The sequence below is a fragment of the Myodes glareolus genome, chromosome 22 (genome assembly GCF_982192425.1).
Source record: "Myodes glareolus chromosome 22, mMyoGla1.1, whole genome shotgun sequence".
Taxonomy (NCBI): domain Eukaryota; kingdom Metazoa; phylum Chordata; class Mammalia; order Rodentia; family Cricetidae; genus Myodes; species Myodes glareolus.
The window spans coordinates 56,298,127-56,320,988 of NC_142047.1; the positions used below are offsets into that span (position 1 = coordinate 56,298,127).

The window sequence follows — 22,862 nt, forward strand, 5'->3', positions numbered from 1 at the left end:
TTCCCCAAGGCCAAGTGTGGAGGATGCCTTGGGGAATGAAGCTGAGAGCCCTCTCCCATTACCTTGGTAAAGACAAGTCTTTCCTTCACCCTGTGGTGGCAGCCACTTTTTCATGGTCGCCTCTACATGCAGGATGGTGGCTCATTGCAAAGTTGTAGCGTGAAGACCTGGCTGATGGAGGATGACTCTGCCCCTGTATAGCATGACTGGTATATTGCATGGACCCCGAGCCTCAGTTTCTTCGACTGTAAAGCCTGTTTCAGCAGACTGATGAGGAAGGAAATGTGATGAAGGTGAAAGGCAATCTCTAGACTTGTCCATCACACACAGTAACACGGTAGATGCTTTGTGTGTGAGCGTGCATGTGTGTGTCTGTGTATATGCATGTGTGTGTGAGGGACACGCTAATCATCTAGTCACAGGCTATCTATCTTGTTCCACAAACATCTTGCCTCTCTACAGGTGTAAGAGAAATCTACAGGTCAGGGCCCGACAGGCCTGCTCCTATACCTGGCCTTACATAGCTCACTGTTTCCCGACCTGGCTTTCTTCTTTAGTATTTTTGTCCAGCTTGGTTTGAGGTCTGTTTTTTTCTAAACCATATGCATACTGTGGGTATCTTTTGGAACTTCTGTATCACTTTCTTCTGCCTTGAACGCACAGTACAAGGTGGTCCCCGTCCTAGAGGCTACGGGGAAGGAATGCAGCTGGAAAGAAATATTTATTAGCTTGTGGAGTGTGTCATCTGAGGGACGGCAAGAAGGCACCAGCATGTGGTGCCTATAAAACCAAAATAGAAAATGTGATGCTTGGTTGAACTCAAAGGCAGAAAGATGGACAGAGTGACTTTGCTGGTCAACAAATGCTTCATCTTTCTGTACCTGCGTCCTGTGGCTGCTGAGCAAGGCCCTGAAAATGAAAAAAAAAAAAAAAGAACAATGTTAGCTTCGTTGTCTTGAAAGAAATATATAAGTAGATAAATTATCAGATAAAAAAAGTAAAAAAAAAAAAACATATCCTGGCAAAGAGGTAAGAACAAAATGTCACCAAAAATCTGAAAACTGAGCATCTATAGAGGTGTTCCTGAGAAGGAAGTCTTTTATGGAGGAGATGTTTCTGGAAGGGAGAGCCTCTCAGGGGCAGGCTTCTGAGATCAAGCTTACCTGAAAACTCCTGAAGAGAAAGCCTGGCTGAGAGGAATCTTTCCTGATGAGATGTTCTTCTGAGGAGGAAGAAGGAGGAGGCTGAGGAGGAGGCGGCTTTCTCTGAGGAGGAAGCCATCTCTGAGGAGAAGGCACAGAGGAGAGGCCTTTCTGACAGGAGGACATTTTGAGAAAATCCTCTTAGGAGGCCTTTCTGACGAGATCTTCTGAGGAGGAGGCGGTCTTCTCCAAGGAGAGACTCAGGGGAAGGCATGAGGAGATAGCCATTTTTAAAAAGACCCTCTAAGGAGGCCTTTCCAGTGAGATGCTCCTCTATGAAGGAGATCTTTTTGAAGAAGTTTTTTCTGAGGAAGAAGAATTCCTGAGGAGAACAGTCTTCTGAATCGATGTTCTGAAAGGAAGCTTTCTGGTGAGCAAACCTTCTGAGTGGAGGCCTTTCTGAAGATGTAGCCTTCCTGGGGAGGAAGTTCTGTGAGGTTTTTACCGCAGAGGCCAGGGGATGTGAGAAAATTCTGTTAGACACGGAGGGCAGAAGAAGTACTTCAGGCAAAGGAAACGGTGTGTGTTGGCCCTGAAGAAGGAAGAGAGGTGAAGCTGGCCCTCTGGTGGGGGGTAGGATAGAGGCTTGAAAAATGGCTTCTGGCCACACATCTCCAGCAACGTCTCTTGTTTCTATACTCCTTTCCTGGCTTTCCTGTCAGGAGACGAAGCTGAGTATTGATCAACAGCATGTCTCTAGTAGAGCAGCAATTACTACAATCATCTGTATTCACAATCAGCTAATTCATGGTCGATAAAAATCACATTCAATGAGAATTAATAGTAGAGAACAATGCAATGAAGTCCCCTAGGAGTCCGACTGTCAGCACTGTGGAAACAAGAGAGACCGCGATGGAGAATGGACAGGGTCTAGTGCTCGGCCCTTACATGGCAGAGTGACTCACGCTTTCCGGAATAATTTCTTTTGTATAAACCTGAAGTGATGTTTCCTTTAAAAAATGACAATAATAGTTTATGTTGTGTGATGAGACTTTTGGTTTAGTTTTGAGATTTTTTTTTACTGTTAACTGTTTGCTTTTAGTTTTTCTGTCTTGTTGATTGTGGTTTTTAGGGTGAGTTGTTTCATGGGGCAGGTCAGGATGTTAATATGGGTTTGTGTGTGTGTGTGTGTGTGTGTGTGTGTATTAAAAATAAATACACTTTATTTTTGTATCAGAGTCTCTCAATTTCCTGAATCTCACTGATTTAGCCAAACTAACTGGCCAGCGAGCCCCAGGGATTTTCCCCAGTGGTGAGATTACAATTGAATGCCACTGTGTTCAGATTTATTGCTTATTTTTAACATGGGTTCTAGAAGATTAAACTCAGGTCTTGACAAACACTTTACTTACTGAGCTATCTCCCAGCCTAATGGTTGTTTTTTGTTTTGTTTTGTTTGGGTTTGAGATGAGGTTCTGCTATGTAGCCCAGGCTAGTCTGGAACTCATGATCTTCCTGTCTTGGCTTTCCTCAATGCTGAGACTACACGACTATCCTGTACTAAGAATGATGAATGAAGACTGCCCGTATTACAGATGGCAGCCTTAGAAGCTTGTTCTTTATCCCAGTTTCTCTTTTAGAAAGGCTGAGCACTGCTGAACCATTTTACAGACAAGGAGCCTGAGGCTCCCAGGACCCTTCATGTGAGGTCATGCAGTTAGAAAGCCAGTAGGCTTGGATCCAGATGCCAAAGACTTTCAAACTTCTGGGTTTATTTTGAGAAGCAATAAGTCCATGAGCCTAAAGCACTTTATAGGTGCTAAATGTATATGTATTCCCCTGAGGCGCCCACTGCAGTGTGACTCAGTGGTCTGGATCCCCAGTCAGGCTTCCATGATTGGTGGCTACTAGTTGGTGATGACATTCTTGCTGCCTCTGCCCCAGGGCTGAGAGGCCTCCTCAGCTGCCCCAGAGCAGGTCTGACTAACTGAACCAGCCTGTGGCCTTTGGGCCCTCTGCACTAGAGCAGAACATCATGGCTGCAGGAGTATACCATGGAGGACAGCTCGCACCACAGCAGACAGAAGCAGAGACTAGGTCAGGATGTGGAAGAGATACTAGACCCCCAAAGACCGCCACCACCTGCTTTTTCTACCTAGCCCTCACCCCCCACAGAGTTTCCAGAAGCTTTTAAAATGGTGCCACCAGCTGGGGGTTAAGTTTTCAAAACCTGAACTTGTGGAGTTATTTCAGATTCATGTCGTAATACACGGAAAGCCTCATGCTAAAATGCTCAACACTGATGCCTCTATAGGTCCAATGCTTCCAGTCAGTGTGAGAGGATTCTTGGCAAAAGGTCTCTGAACCCAAAGAGCAGCATCTAGTTAGCCAGTCCTAGGCCAGAAATAGCTGTGATAGGGACATGCATATGCTAATCAAATCTATTATCTAGTGTGTGCAAGAATTTCCATGTCAGGTGGTAGCTGAATAGAGTCCCTGTTGATGGGCTGGTGGATGTTCACTGAGTAAGAGTGCTCACTATGTAAGCATGGAGACATGAATTCAAATCCCCAGTACCCATGTAAAAATTCTTGAATGTCTGTATGCTTGCTTGTACCCCCAGAGATTATGTGGAGCAATGGCAAGAGGATCACTTAACTTGCATGCTGTTCACCTGTCTCAAGGGAATAAGGTAGAGAGTGACGGAGCCAGATATCCAGCGTCTTCCCCAACCTCTGTGTCCACACCTACACAAACACATGAGCATTTACCACCACACATATACCACGTGATAGATAGATAGATAGATAGATTGATGATGATGAAGAAGATAGATAGATAGATAGATAGACAGACAGACAGATAGATAGATGATGGATAGATTGATGATGATGAAGAAGATAGATAGATAGATTGATGATGAAGAAGAAGAAGAAGATAGATAGATAGATAGATAGATAGATAGATAGATAGATAATGGATAGATTGATGATGATGATGATGAAGAAGAAGAAGAAGAAGAAGATAGATGGTGGATAGATTGATGATAGATAGATAGATGATAGATAGATAGATAGATAGATAGATAGATAGATAGATGATGGATAGATTGATGATAGATAGATGATTAGATAGGAAGATAAGTAGATAAGCAAACAAATATTATCCATTAATATCTCTTGATTTTTCATGGAAGAATTATAGAACAAATGGTATATTCCAACAAAAAGTAAACGCATATCTGCCTGAGACTCACATGGCCCACAGTTGTCTCTTGTCACTGTGCCCTCTTCTTTGGGAAATGACATAAGCCAACAAGACCATTTAGTGCAAAGCCTATATGTGGCCTCCAAATCGTCCTCGGGGGCCGTCTTCTCATCAGGCTTAGGACAGTAGGTGCACACACATTCACCTGCCTCACCTGGGACTGTGATTGGGGTGGCGTGCACGAGACATGGCCTTTGTCCATGGCACAGGTAGGAGAGAATAAGGCAGTGTTGCTGACAGAGGGAGCTCCATAGATCAGGAGAAAGGGCACTTGGTGGCCACAGCGTAAGTTTACTAAAGATTCAGAGAGGAAGCAGAGAGGTGAAGGCAGACTCTGGGTAGCCTGGTTACTGGACTCCACGGGGAGAGAGTATTGAAGCAGGCAAGAAGAGGAGTCAGAGATGAGGAGAAGGAGAGTTTGGAAAAATAAGACAGATGAACACAGCAGAGATGCTCAGCATGGATCCTGAACCTGCTTCATCAGCCTCAGTGAGTAAGTAGTCCTTAACAGAGAATCAGGGCAGACTAAAAACCACTGAGTCGATCAAGTGAAGTGTGTGTGTCTGTGTGTGTGTGTATGTGTCTGTGTGTGTGTCTCTCTGTTTGTGTGTCTGTCTGTTTCTCTCTGTTTGTGTGTATGTGTGTGTCTGTATGTGTGTATGTGTCTGTGTGTGTGTCTCTCTGTGTTTGTGTGTGTGTGTGTGTGTGTGTGTGTGTGTGTGATTGAAGCTACAGTGGAAAAACTTTGAGGATACCTGCTGAATGGGCTGAAGAGATGATTTATTTGGTAAAATGGTCATCACCCAAGCATGAGAAACTGAATTTGATTCCCAGAAACTATATAAAAAGCTGGGTATGGAGGCATGTACCTACATTCCCAGAGCCAGGGAGGTGGGAACTCCCTGACTGATCCCTGGGGTTCACTGGCCATCAAGTCATAGTAAATCTGTGAGCTCCAGGTTCAGTGGAAAACTTATCACAAATTAATAAATAATAATAATAATAATAATAATAACAGAGAGGTATTGAAGAAAACACCTGACATTGACCTCTGACCTCTACACGTACCATGCACACACATGCGTGCACACCCCCTACACACGCCTACACACACAATTAGAAGAGAATGCCTGCTGGAGAGAAGTTACTGGAGATGTGGCACTGACTGCAGAGGTCCCAGCATGAGTTGCTGGGCTTAGATTCGGTGGTGACATTGCCTCCTGTTTGCTGTGAGTCTGGACACGGGCTGCCTCATCCAGCGTGCGTAGCATCCCTGTGCAGAGGTCCTCGTGTGGCTCCTGGCGTGAGGGTGAGGGACAGTGTGTGGTGCACACTGTGTAGGTAGCTAACACACTGAGACTGTCGCCAGGAGCATCCACATCCTAACCACTGTACCTCGCCCCTCCCCCATACACACAGCAGGCTGAGGACAGGACAGAGGACCCATCAACAAATCAAGGTGCCAGAGTTGAGCAGAGAGCTAGGAATGGAGCTGGTGCCAGAGAGGCCTGGAAGATTGAATGCCTCAGGGGTTGGAGACACTGCTGGCAGTCACAGCAAAGAGAAGGGACACCCCTACACCCCTCTTTGATAGCAAGGGAGGGGTAGAATTTAAACTACTCTGAGGCCTCAGCAGTGCCTGCAGGGGCAGGTAGAGGGAGACAGGTGACAAAGCCAGAAAGAAAACCAGGTCATTGGCAACGAATAGACAAGTGCAGAGTCCTGATGCCCACCTACATCTGAGAAGCTGGTGGGAGAGGGAGAGGTCTAAACCGGTGCTTCAGAGGATGCCATGACTTGGCGCCATGGAGACCACAAAGGAAGAGAGTGAGAGGGTGAGTGTTTATCAGCCACTGCCTAGAGGGGGCCTTTCGCAGAAACAGTTTTAAGTGGGTGCTGGTCTACCACCAGCCAGATGGTGAGGGGCGAGTAGCCTGGCTTGGGATGGGAGAGCAATTGCCAGCAGGGCATTGTAAGGGCCTTCGCATGAGCAGTTGGGAGCTCTAGTATCTCGAAGGGAAGCATATGGCTGATTCCTTAATAGGCCCCCAGGGCAAGGTGCTGGCCTGGTGGAGGAAGAGGGCCACAGGAGGAAAAGACAGGTAGAGAGGAAGCAGGGCTGCAAGCCCTGTCCTGCGAGGGAGCGGGGAAGAGTTGAAGAGATGGTGGGCAAAGAGGCAGCGCGATGCGGAGGCAGGAGATCTCAAGACCTGCGCAGGGTGCTTTGATCTTTGCGACGTAGGAAGTGGAGTTTTCGTCTGCCGCAGATGATGGATGCAGACGAAAGCTTGAAGAGGTGGGAACGGGTTCAGAATAGCTCTACAGAGAGGGAGCCAAGAGAGGGATTTAATTCTTAAAAGCCTTTTTGGCGAGTGAGGCTTTCCCACTGGTTAAGACATCGTGTTCCTTGGGGGAAGGGTCTAGAAGGAGGAACACAGGGTGAGGTGTCAGGATACCAATCTTCCTCTCCTACCCTGCAGCACTCGCTAATTAATATATCAGACACATCACTTTGGCCTCTGGGCACCCACTGTCTCTTTCCAGGAGACCAGATCTTCCTTCAGCCTCTCTCTGAGCAGGAATATTCCATGAATCCAGCAAGTGGCTGACTCATTAAAAGATTGGCATATCTGATTAAAGTCTTTTGCCAACATAACCAGAGTCAAAGAGTAACGCTCTGGGTGACCCAGACAGGGACAGACGGGGACAAACAGGGACTGGGGTGCGTGGGCGTGAGCAAGCAGGTGCCTGTGTCTGCTTGCCGATGTGCAGTGGGGGCAGTTTTGATCAGTAAGGCCCACAGCACGACTCCAGCTTGTTCCGCGGCTTTAACATCAGGAAGCTGAGAGATATGGGACTCTAGATGACAAGGTGGAGCAAAAACAAAAACAAAACAAAACAAACAAAAGGACCATAAACAATCCCGAAGAGAAGCTGAAGCCAGCCAGACATCAGGGAGAGATGTTATAAAGACCAGGATGACAGTGTGTGTGTGTGTGTGTGTGTGTGTGCGTGTGTATGTGTGGTATGTGTGTGTGTATGTATGTGTATGTGTGTGCTGTGGTATATGTGTGTGTGGTGTGTATGTGTGGTGTGTGTATGTGTGTGTGGTGTGTGTATGTGGTGTGTGTGTGTATATGTGGTGTGTGTGTGTATGTGTGGTGTGTGTATATGTGGTGTGTATGTGTGGTGTGTGTATGTGGTGTGTGTGTGGTGTGTATATATGGTGTGTGTGTGTGGTGTGTATGTGTAGTGTGTGTGTGTGGCGTGTATATGTGGTGTGTGTATGTGTGTGTGGTGTGTGTGTATGTGGTGTGTGTGTGTGTGGTGTGTGTATGTGTGTGTGGTGTGTGTGTGGTGTGTATATGGTGTGTGTATGTGTGTGTGGTGTGTGTGTGTGTGTGTGTGTGTGTGTGTGTGTGTGTGTGTGAAAACCTCCAGGCTCTAGGCAAACTGTGCCATGCCACTCCCAAGGTGCACCAGGCCCATCCTGCGGAGGGGTGTGAACCTGGGAGGTCATGTTCAACACTTGAAGGCCAACCCCACTTCACCCCTCACCAGCAAGTTTGCTCTTGCCCTGTTGATGCCGCTGATTCTCACCGGGAACTGGCAGGAAGTTTAGGAAACCAGCATTTTCAGTTCGAGATAAAATGCTCAGTGGCCTGTGCTTTCAGCTGTAAGTTTACTCTGTTCTTTTATCTATTTCCATCTGGTATTCCAGCCAACCAAAAGGAGAGGGCTAGGGGTGTCTACCTGGCACAGTGCCCATACTGTCATGTGACGTACAGTTGGCCAGGTGTTCCTTTCTGAAGGGTCCAAAGACTGCTTCCTGGAGGGGCAGTCCTGCAGATAATCTGCCCACTGTTAACCCGCATTTGTCCTGAGAGTCCCAACAACCTGGAGTCTAAGGTTCTAGACTCCCTGACTTTAACAGGGAAGTCCCCAGGAAATCAGAGGAGGGTGCTCATTTGTCTGGGTGCAAGTGAAGGTCAGAAGCAGCACCTGAGCCCCGCAGTTCTGCAGTTCCTGCCTGCATTCAGACATAGCGAGCCCTGAGCCTGCTGGACAGGTCGTGACTAGCAGGGCGTATGGATTAAGACTGATCCAAAGGAGCTCACATGTCTGGGGCAAGAACCGCTACACACTCCCTCCCGGAACAGGCACCAAGCTTCCTCCGAGGTGTGGATGACCTGACGTGGAGCCTTTGTGAGCCAGTCAGCTCCTAGCAGAACAGAACTGGCTGTTGGCTCTGTAAGTTCAGGCCTGTCTTAAGCCCACGAGGCAATGCCGCTGAGCCATTCGGGAGTTATCAGGAGACCCCTGAGGAAGTGAGAATGAGGGCACTCTCCAGCAAGGGCTCTGCTCCGTGAGTGGCAGTTGGGCTAATTAGCTTTCCAGTTGCTGAGATAAAATACGCATGCACCATTAGCAGCTCAAAGGAAGAAGGGTTCATTTGGGCTCGCGACTGTGGAGGTCTCAGTCCACCGTCTTCGGCCTCATTGATGCTGGGCCTGAGTGAAACAGAGTTTGTCAGAGAATTCGTTGTGTTCTCTTGGAAGTTCAAAGAGATTCATTTTGTGGGATTTTTTAGAAGCCACTAAATGACTTTCCAATCTCACTTTCTTGCACTAGAAAGACAAAAAAATCACCCAATTTATCATCTCCCCATTTATCTCTGGGGAAAGTCATAGACGTCTCCCAACATGAAGGGTGTTCCTTGGTACCCTAATGGGCTGGTGCCTGGAACATCCCTCTGACTCACCCCTCATGGCCCAGGCTCACGGCGTTGCCCCCAGGTATGTGTTCTGCCTGACCGGAATGATCAGAAAGGCTAAACCCTCTATAAATCCTTCAGGGAAGACAGTCTCAGGATGTGTCTGTGTGGGAGGTAGCCCTCAGCACTGCCAGCTTGGGGCGACTCTTGAGTACGAGGAAGACCCATTGTTCAGAAGAGAATGCTCCCTTGTGCACACAGACACACACACACACACGAGAAAGAGAGACAGAGATAGAGAGAGAGACAGAGAGAGAGAGAGAGAGAGAGAGAGAGAGAGAGAGAGAGAGAGAGAAATCACCTTATTGTCTGGGGGAAGTAAAGCCTTCTAAACCCTTCACAGACTTGAAGAGTTGACAGGAGTGCAAAGAGAGATGCTGCCCCCCTAGTAGCTCCTCCCTGAGCTATCCTGTCCGAGCATCACCTGGGCTTCTCATTCACCCCAACCCTGAACATGACACAGAGCGAGATGCATTCTCTCCCACTCAGGTGCTGGGGAGCAAAGTGCAGGTGCTAATCATGTTCCCACTCTGCCCTGCGCTCGTTCTCAGCTAAGTTGGCTCCGTTTCCTGCTCGTTCTTCACTGAACGGGGTGGGAGGACTCTGGAGGAAGGGGCGCCATGTGTCCTTCAGCCAGTCTGGTGGCGTCTCCCTCTGGACATCACAGGTGACAAGTGACAGTGGGTCTCAGAGCTCACGACCTTGCACTATGTCCTGGGGGAAAATCACAACTGTTCTACATCTCCTACAGCCTTCCATCTCACTGATCTCGGGTGAAGCTTCAGAGTCCCCAGCGTGTACCTGGCGTAATACAGAACTGCCGTTTTGCACATAAGTGTCCTGTATTTTTTTTTTGTAACTCCCAGAGTTTCTTACACATGGGGGTGGTGCTTTGAACTTGACCACAGGCCACCCAGTGCTCTGAACTCAGTGTTCATGCTTGATTGACATGCTCACAGGATGTAGGATAAAGTCCGTGCTGTGGTATCTTTGGTTAAATGTGGAATAAGAACATGATGTAATACCATGTTTGTCATGTGGATGTGTTGGTGGGTGGCAGAGGTACAGGTCTGGAGAGACCCCTGTGTGCCGCTCCAACCAAAGCTTCTGGAAAATGCAGCCATGTAGGCCGTGGCAGTTCTGGGTGCTGAGATGACCACGGATGACTTTTCCTTCCACTTCTTAGTATTCTGTCACATAATAACAGATTTTTTATTTATAGTAGTAGAAAGTAGTGAGAGTAGTTGTGTAGGAGCTGGGGAGGTGATTTGAATGAGAAGGTACCAGCCACACAAGCATGAGGACCTGAGTTCAAGCCCGTGTTAAAACGTGGGGCCTGGGAAGAAGACTTAGTGGGGAAAGCTCGTGCCAGTCAAGTGTATGGACTAGAGCTCAGATCCCCAGAACTCACATAAAAATGGGGGGTGGGGCTGGCAGCCTGCCTGTCATTCTGGCACATGGGAAACAGAGAAATTGTCAGAGTGAGCTGGCTCGCCAGACTGACAGAGTAGGTGAGCTCCGGTCTGAGTGAGAGACTGCACCTCAATATACAGAGTACAAGGTGAAGCCAAATTATAAAAGACACCCAAGGGAATGGAGAGGTGGCTCAGAGGTTAAGAGCACTGACTGTTCTTCCGGAGAACCTGGGTTCAATTCCCAGCATCCACATGGCAGCCCACAACTCCAGGATCCAACATCCTCACACAGACATACATGCAGGCAAAACACCAAATGCACACAAAATAAAAATAAGTAAATCATTTAAAGGAGGAGGAGAAGAAGAAGGAGAAGGGGAAGGGGAGGGGGAGGGGGAAGGGGAAGAAGAAGAAGAAGAGGAAAATACCCAATGTCAACCTTGGGCCTCTGCATGTGTGTGTGCGCATACACACATACAACAGGAGAACTCTCGTAAACATGTGTGCACACATCACACACATTCATATGTAAAAAAGAAATAAAATAAAGAAGGACATGATGGCACATGCTTGTAATCTCAACACTAAGGAGACAGAGACAGATCCCTGGGACTCACGGGCCAGCCAGCCTAGCCAAATCAGTGAGCTCCAGGCCACTGAGAGACCCTGTCTCAAAAACAAGATGAACTGTACCTGAGAAATGACACTCAAAATTGGTTTCCAACATATACACACATGCACAGGTGCACACATACATGTACAGGTACACACACACGAACAGGCACACAATGAGAAAGGTGAGGAAATTAATACAACCAGGACTTCAAGACACAATGCAATTAGATGAGGTTGGTGACAGCCTTGTCTATTACTCAGTGCAGGCCATTGTTGCCCACAGTGTGTTCCAGGTTCCCAACACAAGGGTCACATCTCTGCCAAGCGCGGTGACTCACACGTTGTCTGTTAACCTTGAACGTTCCTACAGCATGCCTCTGTTCAGCGTTCTCTAGATTTTATCCAACTGCAGAACCCATTTAGCTATGTTACTCGTGGGAAAACATAGCTCTAACTTCACGTTATTGTTTACAGAGGCTATCATGCTGGGCTGACTGTTGAGCCTCTTCATTTCATTTGTTACTGGTAATACTCCCTTGGTGAGAGGACTTGGAGCCATTACAAAGCTGGAGAGTGGCTAGATCCGGAGAAGTATTTTAGTGGCCCAGAAACTGGGTAGCGGTGGGTGGGTGGGAGGATGGGGGCTGGGAGGGTTGGCTCTGTCGGTCTCAGTGCTCACCCCATAAATATGTGGTCTGGAGCTCTATCCCCAGCACCCAGCGAAAACAAAGCCAGACACAGCAGTGCGCACCTGTAATCCCAGTGCTGAGACAGAGACAGGAGGATCCCAGGGCTTCCAGCTCCATCAGCCTCGCCGAATCAGTGAGCTCCAGGTTCAGTGAGAGACTGTCCAGAAAGTAAGGTGGAGAATGACTGAGGAAGGAACTGATGTCACTTTTGGCCACACACACACACACACACACACACACGCACGCGCACACACACACACCACATACACACATACAACACTCAACACACATACATGCATGCACGCGCACACACACGCATACACACACACACATACACACATGCGCACACACACACCACATACACACATACAACACTCAGCACACATACACGCACGCACACACACACACGCGCGCACACACACACACACACACACACACACACACACCATGAGATTTGGTGGCTGCCCAGTATCACCTCTTAGTCCCCCACGATGGAAAGATCACCCTGCCCTATTGACAGTTTTCCCCACTCTTGACCTGTCAAGCATCCCACAGAAGGAGGATCTATTTTAAGTCACAGTTTGGGGGCACAGACTATTGTGGTGGGAAAGGCTTGGTGTCAAGAGGCATGTGACACTGCTTACAGCTGACTCCTTTTTCCAGTCAGTCCAAGACCCCCACCCATGGACGGGCACCATCCCACATTCAGGGTGGGTTTACTCCTTTAGCCAGGCATCTCTGGAAGCACCTTCGCAGACACACCCAAAGGTGTACCTTTGCAGCGCTCTGGGTGTCTCTTAATCCAATCAAGCATGACAGCTGCCCTTGCACTAGTAATAATAATAATAAAAACGCAGTTGAAGAAGCAGGCTGGAGTTCTCCGTAAATGCCTGCCGTCTCCTCGGGAGTCTTACCGTGAACCTGCGTTTTCTTTCTAAACAGACGTTGTCTTTACTTCCACCATTGTTCTTTTGAGTCTGAGCTCATGGCAGAGATGGCGAGGCATACTCAGAGTGGGCCAGCAGCGAAGGGCTGCAGGGCTGAGCAAGCCTGCCTGCTATCAGGGAAATTAAATCCACCATACTATTGCCGGGAGTGGATTCGACTTCAGTTTTGAGAATGCACTGTGAGCCAAGTCAGAGAACACTGGTGGGAAGGTGCAACGCGAGAAGCTGGACCTGTTCTTCTTGTCTCCCTCTTGGGCCCCTCCCTATGCTAAGGGCCTTGTAGGGTCGCACAGAGGAGCGAATAGGAGTCGTGGTTGTGATTCCCCCAGGGTCTTCTCACGTGGACATGGGCATGTCAGAAACAGGAGGATATATATCCATCCCAGGTTGGCTTCACGTTCACTGTGTAGCCAGGAAGGACCTTGAGCTTCTGATCCTACTGCCTTTATCTCCCAAGCGCTGGGATTATAGGTGTGTACCACCAAAGCTCAGTTTGGGCAACGTTGAGGGTGGAACTCAGAGCCTCGTAAGTGCTAGGCACACTCTCCACCACCCGAGCTAAACTGCATATCACTAAAACACAAGAGAGACTGGCCTTGGCCAGTCGTGGTCTCACTTAGGTTGATTTCTTTTTTCAAGAAAGGGTTTTTCTGTGTAATAACTCTTAACTGTCCTGGAACTAGCTCTTGCAGACCAGGCTAGCCTCGAACTAACAAAGATCTACCTGCCTCTGCCTCTTGAGTGCTAGGATTAAAGGTGTGTGCTACCACTGCCTGATTCTTTTTTGGGGGCCACAGGGTGGGCTCAAACAGATGCAGCAGACTGGTCACCTTGAGTTCATATTTGCCCCATAGAAATAAAATGTTTCAGAAATCCTGCAAACTTCCATTCAGGTGGAATTGTTTAAATGGCTGTTAGGATTAAGCAAACCCCATATGTTTGATGAGAGTTAAACCCCATATGTTTGATGCCCATTTCCCACACCCCTGTTGTGATAAGGGCCTCTAAGCAAATGTGTTTTTCCATCCAACCAAGTGCCAAAGAGACAAGTTCTACATAATCTGCATTTGTCTGTTGGGGGAGAGAGGCTGGTTGGTTCCCAGCCACCTGGCTGCTCAGCCCCAAAATAACCACACAGAAACTATATTAATTAAGTCACTGCTTGGGCCATTAGCTCTAACTTCTTATTGGTTAACTCCTACATCTTAATTTAACCCATCTCCATTGATCTGTGCTTTACTACGAGGTCGTGGCCTACCAGCAAAGTCTCAACACGTCTATCTCTGGCATTGGTGGCTTCATGGCATCCCTGACTCTGCCCTTCTTTCTCCCAGCATTCAGTTCTGTCTTCCCCACCTACCTAAGTTCTGCCCTATCAACAACAGGCCAAGGCAGTTTCTTTATTCATTAATGGTAATCACAGCACACAGAGGGGACTCCCACATCATATTGGACACAGGCTCTCTTGCCTGCTCAGGTCTTCGAGAACACGGGACGGTACAGCCCAGCTGTGGGCTGCAGTCTGACTTCTCCAAGCGTCATAGCTTTCCATGTCTACGGTCGCTCGCACAGAAGCTGCCCAGAGCTAAAGACATTTTAGGGAAACCTGGAGGTGAGGCTGGAGGCCATCTGCAGGAAGCTGGTTAGAGCAGATGGAAGGGGAGCGATGCTCTTTGGGTTCCCTGTGTAGAACACGAGGAAAACCACCTGCTTCTCTGGGCCAGGCAGAAAGGAGCATCCATCAAGGTTCTGTGTCTTCTCGACGTCATCACCCCTGCCACTAGGAATCCCTAGGTCCTATTGCAACTCAGCGACTCATAAACACATGTGTGCTGACATGAATGAGGTCAAAAGCCAGACCTGGTGGCGTACACATATCATGCCAATCCTGGGAAAGCTGAGGCAGGAGGATGGTAAGGCCAAGACCAATCTGAGCTGCAATAAGTCCATGGTCGGCCTGAATAACTTAGGGAAAGTCTGCTTCAAAATTAAATGTGGTGGGGAATGCCGGGGTTCCAGCTAAGTGGTAGAAACTTGCCTAGCGTTACAAGGCCCCAGGTTGTGTTCCCAACACCACAAATAAATACGGAAGGCTGTGCATGTAGCTCAGTTAGTAGAGTGGTTGCCTAGCAGGCGTGAAGTCGTAGACGAATTTTTCTTTGGGCCACTAGCTCACAAATAATGACATGGAGGCATTATTAATTATGAAGGCTCATTCTTAGCTTAGGTTTGTTCCTAACTAGTTCTTACAACTTAAATTTACCCACATTTTTAAATCTATGTTCTTTGACATGGTTCGGTTACCTTTGCTCTGTACTGCCCATGCTACCCCCTCTTCATCTGGCTAGTGACTCCACCTTTCTTCTTCCCCCAGACCTCTCAGACCCCAGAAGTCCCACCTAACCCCTTCCTGCCTAGCGATTGGCCATTCAGCTCTTTATTAAACCAATCACAGTGACACATCCTCACACAGTGTACCGGAGTAGTCCGCAACCTGAAACTGTGAGTTCAATCCCTAGTGTTTCGTCAACTAGATGTGATGACAAACAGCTGTAATCCCAGCCCCAGGGAGGTTTAAACAGGAGTATCAGAAGTTCAAGGTTATCCTCAACTTCATAGCAAGTTCAGTGTTACCCCATGACACACAAGACCTCATGCCTCAGTGTTTCCATCTGTGCTGGAAGGATGTAGCTCAAACCCATCATGGAGATCACTTGTTGAAGTCATGTCTGATTCAGGAGTTTGGGGTGGAGTCCAAGAGTTTGCCATTCTAAAAGGCGCCCGGGGCAGAGTTGAAAGATGTTGATAGGTCCTGGCCTGGGGATCCCTTCCTGTGAACCAATGCTCTCCATGGTAGGAAACCTGGCATACATCTTCGAGCTACAGCTCAGAGCATTGCCCAGCACTCCGCATCGCTGTCCCCACATGGTTGCCAGGGATTCAACTGTTGTTTCAGCCAGAAGTCTGCAGACCCGGATAACACCCCTTCTCTTCTTCAGGGGAGGAGCGCCCCCGGGAGCCCCCGGGCCCTGCAGAGGCCCAGGCGCCAGCTGGGACAGAGACTGGCGGAAGGACGAACCGGCACCCCTGGACATGCTCTCAAAAGCAGCTGAGGAAGGTCTTCTGGGGCGTGGCTGTCGTGTTCTGTGTGTGCGCCTCCTGGGCCGGCTCCACGCAGCTCGCCAGACTGACTTTCAAGACCTTCGATGCACCCTTCACCCTGACTTGGTTCGCCACCAACTGGAACTTTCTGTTCTTCCCGTTGTACTACGCAGGGCACGTGTGCAAGTCCACAGAGAAGCAGTCTGTGAAACAGAGATACAGGTAAGGGACCCTTAAATCGAAGACCACTCACCTGGGGCTGCAGAGCTGGCCCTGGAGGCTAGCGCTGGTGGCCAGTGGGAGGGACCAAGGGGGGGACACCGCAATAAATGCAGCTGTTGTACTGTGCGGTTGAGGTCAGAATTTTCTCTGCCTTCTATGATGAAGCCTCCACTCTCCACCTCTACCCCTGCACCTTAGCAGTCCATTTCCATGCAATAGGAAATAGGCACCATCTTCTAGAAATAACCGTGGCAGGTCTCGGAGGCATAGAAACAGAAGAAGAGCTCACTTAGGCATGGCGAATGAAGCCAGGTTGGTGTAAGGGCGAAATTGCCAGGAACCAGCTTGGGAGCTTCCTGCAGCTCGCTTCCCCTCCTTAGCCTCTTTTCAATTCCCTACATGTGTCCTTCCTCATCTGTATGGTGAACATGAGTGCAGTTAATGGATTATATACCGTGATGACTCACGCCTCGCCATGCAGCAGGCACCCGAGCCTTCCTGAGAGCCAAGCCATTGGTGTGGCCACAGTGTTCCATAAAGAGTGTAACTTGTAGTTGCTCTTTGTCTGGTATGGGCTGTGTCCAAGGACTGGCCTGTCTGTCTTAACCCGAAACACCCCAAGAACGACTATTGGCCAGGACGACAGTACGGACACAGGAAGCCTGCCTTTCATCTGTCTCTGGAACTGAGCAAGAGCTGAAAATCGTAGACCCTCCCTCCCTTCCATCCCCATCACCTTCCTCCTAGCACACCCTGTCCATCCATCACATGACCTCTTGAAGTTGCTGTCCTAGGTGGCATCTCTGTTGCTACGATAAAACACTGACTAAAACCAGCTTAGGGGAGGAGACAGTTTATCTGGGCCACATACCCTCTTTCGCTGTGAGAATCCAGGGCAGAAACTCAATGCAGGAACCTGGAGGCAGGAACTGAAACAGAGACCATGGGGACTGGTGCGTATTGGCTGGCCTCCCGCCACCTGCTCAGCCTGTTTTCCTATAGCACCCGGCACCACTTGCCCATGGGGTAGCACAGCCTAAGTGCACTGGGCTCTCCTGTTGCAACCATCAGCCGAGAAAATGCCCCTCGCAGACTCGCCCACAGGTCAGTCCGATGGAGGCATTTCCTCAGTTGAGGTTCCCTCTGCCCAGATGACTCTAGCTTGTGTCAGTTTGGGAAAGCAACAACAGAAACAGAAAAACTAATCCGCACAACTGCCAACCCTGAGGAGCCCCGGCTTCCCATCTCAGACCCATCTGACGTTATGCTTAGAAGTGACCAGAAGTGACCATTCCGGCACTGGACCCGGAATGCTGTAGGCCTCAGCTGGAGCCAGACTTTTTCTGAGGATTCTCCTGTTGTGTCCTCACAGAATTAGAGCTGGCGCCCTTTAGGAAACCGACCTGTGACGCAGGACACAAATTCGAAAGGAAGGGGCTCTCCTGGTGTTTACACTGAGCCCCATGGCCAGCCTCCTGTGACCTTTCAGAGTTTGGGGACGAGAACCCCGAGCCCACGGAGTCTTCCCTGCTGACCTAAGGCAACGGTTCCTGGGCCAGCCCGGAGTGGCTGGTGAGGGACTTAATGCAGTACGGCTGAACAGCAGCCAAGACAGGAAGCAAATAGATTTAGGAACTGTGAGAGGGGCCTAAGAACTCCCCACAGGCAAGAAGGAAATAATGGCCTGAGTCATGGAGAAAAGCAGACATCCAGGAAAGGATGCATTTGATAGTTAAGTGGCCCTGAGCGTATCGGCCTGTAATTAGGAGACAAGACAAATGTTCCCTCCTGTTCCCATCAGCCATGCGCACAGCAAGATCCCCGAACCACAAAGGTAGCCCAGTGCTAATCCTAAAGACAGGCAGTGGCCACGGTCCACCCGGGGACAAGGTTGACTGATGACACTCTGGGGGCAGCCCAGCCCAACTTAAGCTTTTGGCCTGAACACTATGCTCGTGGTGTCAAGCTCAAGGTGGTGATAAGGTCGAGGGAGGCAAGATGAAACACCACTTGGAAAAATTAGTCACCTAGAGAAAACCATCAATGCCTGGGAGCCTATGCATACATCCTAGAAAGCCAGGAAACGGAGCTGGCAAGATGGCCCGACAGGCAAAGGCATTTGCTGTCAGCCTGACAGTCTGAGTTTGATCCCCAGGCCCCACGTGGTGGAAGGAGGAACCGACCCATACAAATTGTCCTGGGATCTCCACATGTGCACCATGCCCCACCCCCAGACCGCCCCACACACAATAGAAAAAAATGCAATAGAAATTTTTTTTAGAGGCTGGAGACATGGATTGGTGGTTTAAAATGCTTGCTGCTCTTGCAGAGGACTGGAGTTTGTTTCTCAGCACCCACATTGGGAACTCATAACTGCCTGTCACTTCAGTTCCAATGACTCCAACACCCTCTTCTGGTCTCTGTGGACACCAGCACACGTGTGTTCATGCACATGCACACACACACACACACACACACACACATACATACATACACACACACACACACACACACAGAGAGAGAGAGAGAGAGAGAGAGAGAGAGAGAGAGAGAGAGAGAAACATACATAAATAAACATAATAGCAGAAGTTTTAAAGCATCCTAAAACCAAGTTCAGCTCACAGCCAGGTTGCTGAGGACCATGAGGAGGAGGGAATAACTCCATTATAAAACCAGTTTACGCCTTGCCTGATTTCTATCTCAAAGCTTACCCCTACTTCTTAATGCACTCTTTTCTACGCATGAGTTGCAGGCATTCTATGGCTAGACAAGGATACTCATTTGCCAGCCAGTTCTTGGGTATCTAGGGAAACCATGAATGCCACCACAGGGGTAAAGGGGGGCTCTCCCTCCATAGCCAGAAGAAGAGTGTCAGTACCATAGCCTTGCTGAGGAAGTCACAGCTCCGATGGGGAGGACTTGAAACAGCCTACGGCTCCTGGGGTGGAGAAGAAAACCAAAATCACATCCTTCATCTTCATGCTGTATACTCAGTTGATGCTAGAGGAGGCCTTAGCAGATGCTGGGACGGGTCTGTTGGCAGAGACCATTAGCGGGGAACCAAGGGAACAGGCGATGGGCAGAGGCCTGCCGAGGGAACCAGAGATAGGCAGAGACCTGTGGCCTCGGAAAACAGGCTGGATGGATGAGGCTGGATAAATGAAGCAGCTTCTCTGGGGTTTCCAGGGAACAGACAGCCCCTCTGCCACTGGCACAGGAAGATGGTATCTCAGATCCAAGAGTGCCAGGGTCAGCAGAATCTAAGCTGGAACAGATGGGGCCTTTGCAATCTTGTCAGCAGGCCTTCCAGAAACTTCTAGCCATACTGATCTGCTTTCAAAAGCAAATGCTGAGACTCTTTTATCACCATGCAACTACCCAAAAGGAGAAACGGAAAAGAAAAAGGAACAGGGAGACAACAGTGGCTTTCCTTTGTTCTTTGTAGTTCTGGGCTTCCGAAAGCTGACCCTTGATCCCCCTCAGACATGGAACAGCACTCAGAGGCAAGGACCATTTCAGACCCTTGCAATTTCAATCTGCAAGGACTGAGTGTGTGTATGCCTTCCTGCACAAATTCCCACAGGAATGGTACCAACCTTGCAGAGACCAATTTCAGTGTTTGCAACTAGAGGTTAGTTGATTTGGTCTGAAAAAGATTCCTGTGTGTCACAGTGAGACACTGGGAAGCAATAATCAAAGAGACTTGCATTCACAGAGCTCAGAGGCTGGGGAGGGTTGAGAGGGGTGCATAAAGGAATCCGGGGAAAAAGAGCCCAGGGATGCATGGCCTGGGGCACAGGGGAAAAGCCAAGAGGAAATGAGGCTGGACAAACAGATGGTTTCTGGGTGCTGAAGGAGGTATGGAACATTCTAGGCAGATGGAGAGCCTGGAGCCTAGGGAGCTTGGGAGCTGTGTGGGTGAGAATAGATCCTAGGAAGCCCCTGCTCCATGCAGAAGAGGCTCAGAGCTGGCATGACTCCCAGAGCTACCGCAGTGCCAACCAGGTTGCAGGTTTTGAAACCACTCCTGGAGAATTTGATGGAGTCGGGCTGCAGGCCAGGTTAGCTCGCCGAACACCTCCTGAACGTCTGCCTGCCCAGGACTTGTGGGCAGGTGCGGATGAGACACATGTCGTTCTCCCCATAAAGACCTCACGGAGTGGGAACAAAGCCCACAGAGAACCAGAGTGGAGCGTGAGGAGGAGGTGGGTGACACCCCGAGGCAGACGGGCTTGGTTGCATCTTGGCTGTCAGAGTGGATCTGAGGACTCTGCTGTCAGAGCAGGGCGGATAGATGGGAAGGGCTGGGGCTGTGTCTGTCTGTCTGTCTGTGTTTCCGTGTGTGTGTGTGGGGGGGTGTATGTGTACATGTTTGTGGAGGTTAGAGGTCAACCACAGGCATCACTCCTCAGACACCAACCACCTATCTGTTTCACTGCAGGACAGGGTTTCTCACAGGCCTGGGACACACTGATTGGACTATGTTGGCTATCCATGGAATCTGGCTCCACGATCACACATGGCTTTCCTATGTAGGGTCCAGGGATTGAACTTGGGTCCTCATGTTTAAGACAAGTTGACTGTACCATCTTCCCTGATTGGGACTTAAGTCTCTAGAACCAGGAGCCCCAAGGTCTTAAGCAGAAGACTGATAAGATCGGAGCTGTTGTCAGGATTTCTGGAGCTGTTTATATAACTAGTAACAGCACACGCTCACAGTTCACAGTGGAGGTGGGGTGAGTCTCAGGTGTCTCTTTGGTGGGGGAGGCATGTGTGCTCAATTCCTGAACAACAGCAAGGAAAATGAATGCAAATCCAGAACCAGGTCTCTTGTTTTCAACGCTCAGTTTCCCTTTCGGGCTCCGGAAAACCCCTGTGTTGGTGAAAATCATTTCTACCGTCATATTTGCTGAGTTGCGGCATTGTGAAGGTGTCTTCTTTCCAGGAAGTCTGGGACCTGTATTTTTCCAGGTGCTGTGGTGGAATAGAAGGCATAGAAGGACAACAGGAATTAGCACTACCTCGTACCTTCTGTCTCCTGGGCTGTCGGGCCTCACAGGCCAGACCAATGCTAACTGATGGTCTTCTTCCCTCTCCTGGCTCACTGTGGGCCCTGGGCTCACTCAGGCCATCATTCCCACCAGCTGCCCATTATCAGCTGCTTCCAGAAACAAATGAGCAGGACCCTCCATAACAGGAGGATGGACAAGCTCTCAATCTGAAGGGAGCACTCCCTGCTGCTCCCAGCCTGAAGGGAGCACCCCTACTGCTCCCAGTATAAAAGGAGCACTCCCTGTTGCTCCCAGCCTAAAGGGAGCACTGCCTGCTGCTCCCAGCCTGAAGGGAGCACCCCCTGCTGCTCCCAGTCTGAAGGGAGCACCCCCTGCTGCTCCCAGCCTGAAGGGAGTACTTCCTGCTACTCTCAGGTCCATGTCCTCTGAAGCGTTCAGCACCAAGTGTGATACTGATGCACTTGCCCCTTGTTCATTTCCCTCAAGAAGGCAAACTCCCTGAGGGTAGGGGATGCTGAATTAACTCACAAACTTCAGTCCCAAATACTGTGTCTGTGTTGTTTGTTTTTAGTAACGGGGTTGGGATGCTATTTGGAGACTGCAGTTTGTGATTCGGTTTCTATCTGTAGCTTGGTGGTTAACAATGAGAATTTCAAAGGAGTACCCAACAATGAGGACGCTGCCTTCAGGGTTTCAGCTGCAGCAAAGTGCCGCTCCATTAGCATGCACATGCATGCAGAGAGCCAGTTGATGCACATGCATGCAGATAGCCAGCAGAGGAGCAGTGGTTCTGTGTCCAGAAGGGAAGCTGTAGTGGGTCTCCTGTGTCAACAAAGGGAAACTGAGTCAAGGTGGCTGCATAGGTTTGTGTTTCCGGGTGATGCTTAAACTATTCAGGGCTTCATTTTATATATAAAACAACAACAACAACAACAAAAACCAACAACAACAAAAAACAAAAAAAAAAAAAACAGAAGGACTGGAGAGATGGCTCAGTGGTTAAGAGCACATTCTGCATTCTGCTTTTCCGGAAGACCAGGGTTCAGATCCCAGGACCCACATGGAAGCTAACAACTATCAGTAACTCCTGTTTCATGGGATCCAATGCTCTCTTTGGCCTTTGTGGGCACTGCATACACCTAGTACATAGACATAAACACAGGCGAGACACACGGGTCAAATAAAAACAGTAAATCTTAAAAACAAAGACAGAGCATCATCCACATGCCCTGACACCCTCGGGCAGATACAACACTCTGCAGGGCAGACATAGGTGATGTCATGTGTACGTCACAGCTCTGAGTGCACACCGAGTGCCTTCCAGCATCCGTCCCATATAAGTCTCTCTGTAAATGGTTCTGAATTCACACTTCAATACGGGGTAGGAAACACCCCGCGAGCCTTCAGGGCTGTGCATTCCTGAAGCACTTCTTAGCTGCCTTGGGGCAAGTCAGAACTGGGGCACCAGCTCCCGGTCTCTTCTGGTCTCCCTAAACCCAAGGATTAACTCCTCTCAGTTAATCCTTGAACAGATAACAGGGATTGGCTTAGAGTTCAGCAGTTTCGGAAAATGATCAGTCTTACACTGTGCTTTCTGAGCCCGTGTGAGTCGGCTGTTGCGCCGTGGTCTCTCTCAGTTGCTTTGCGTTGTGTCAGAAGGTCAGCCCCATGCCCATG

The 22,862-nt window shown here is 49.2% G+C and overlaps 1 protein-coding gene across 2 annotated transcripts in view; it reads left to right on the forward strand.

Moving 5' to 3' along the window:
* Slc35f3 (solute carrier family 35 member F3) overlaps positions 1-22,862 on the forward strand; it is a 221,141-nt gene that overhangs the window by 137,472 nt on the left and 60,807 nt on the right. For both annotated transcript variants that reach the window (XM_087900607.1, XM_087900608.1), the window contains one exon: positions 15,849-16,173. In XM_087900607.1, coding sequence (XP_087756733.1) covers positions 15,849-16,173 — 325 coding nt within the window. The remainder of the gene's footprint in view (positions 1-15,848; positions 16,174-22,862) is intronic.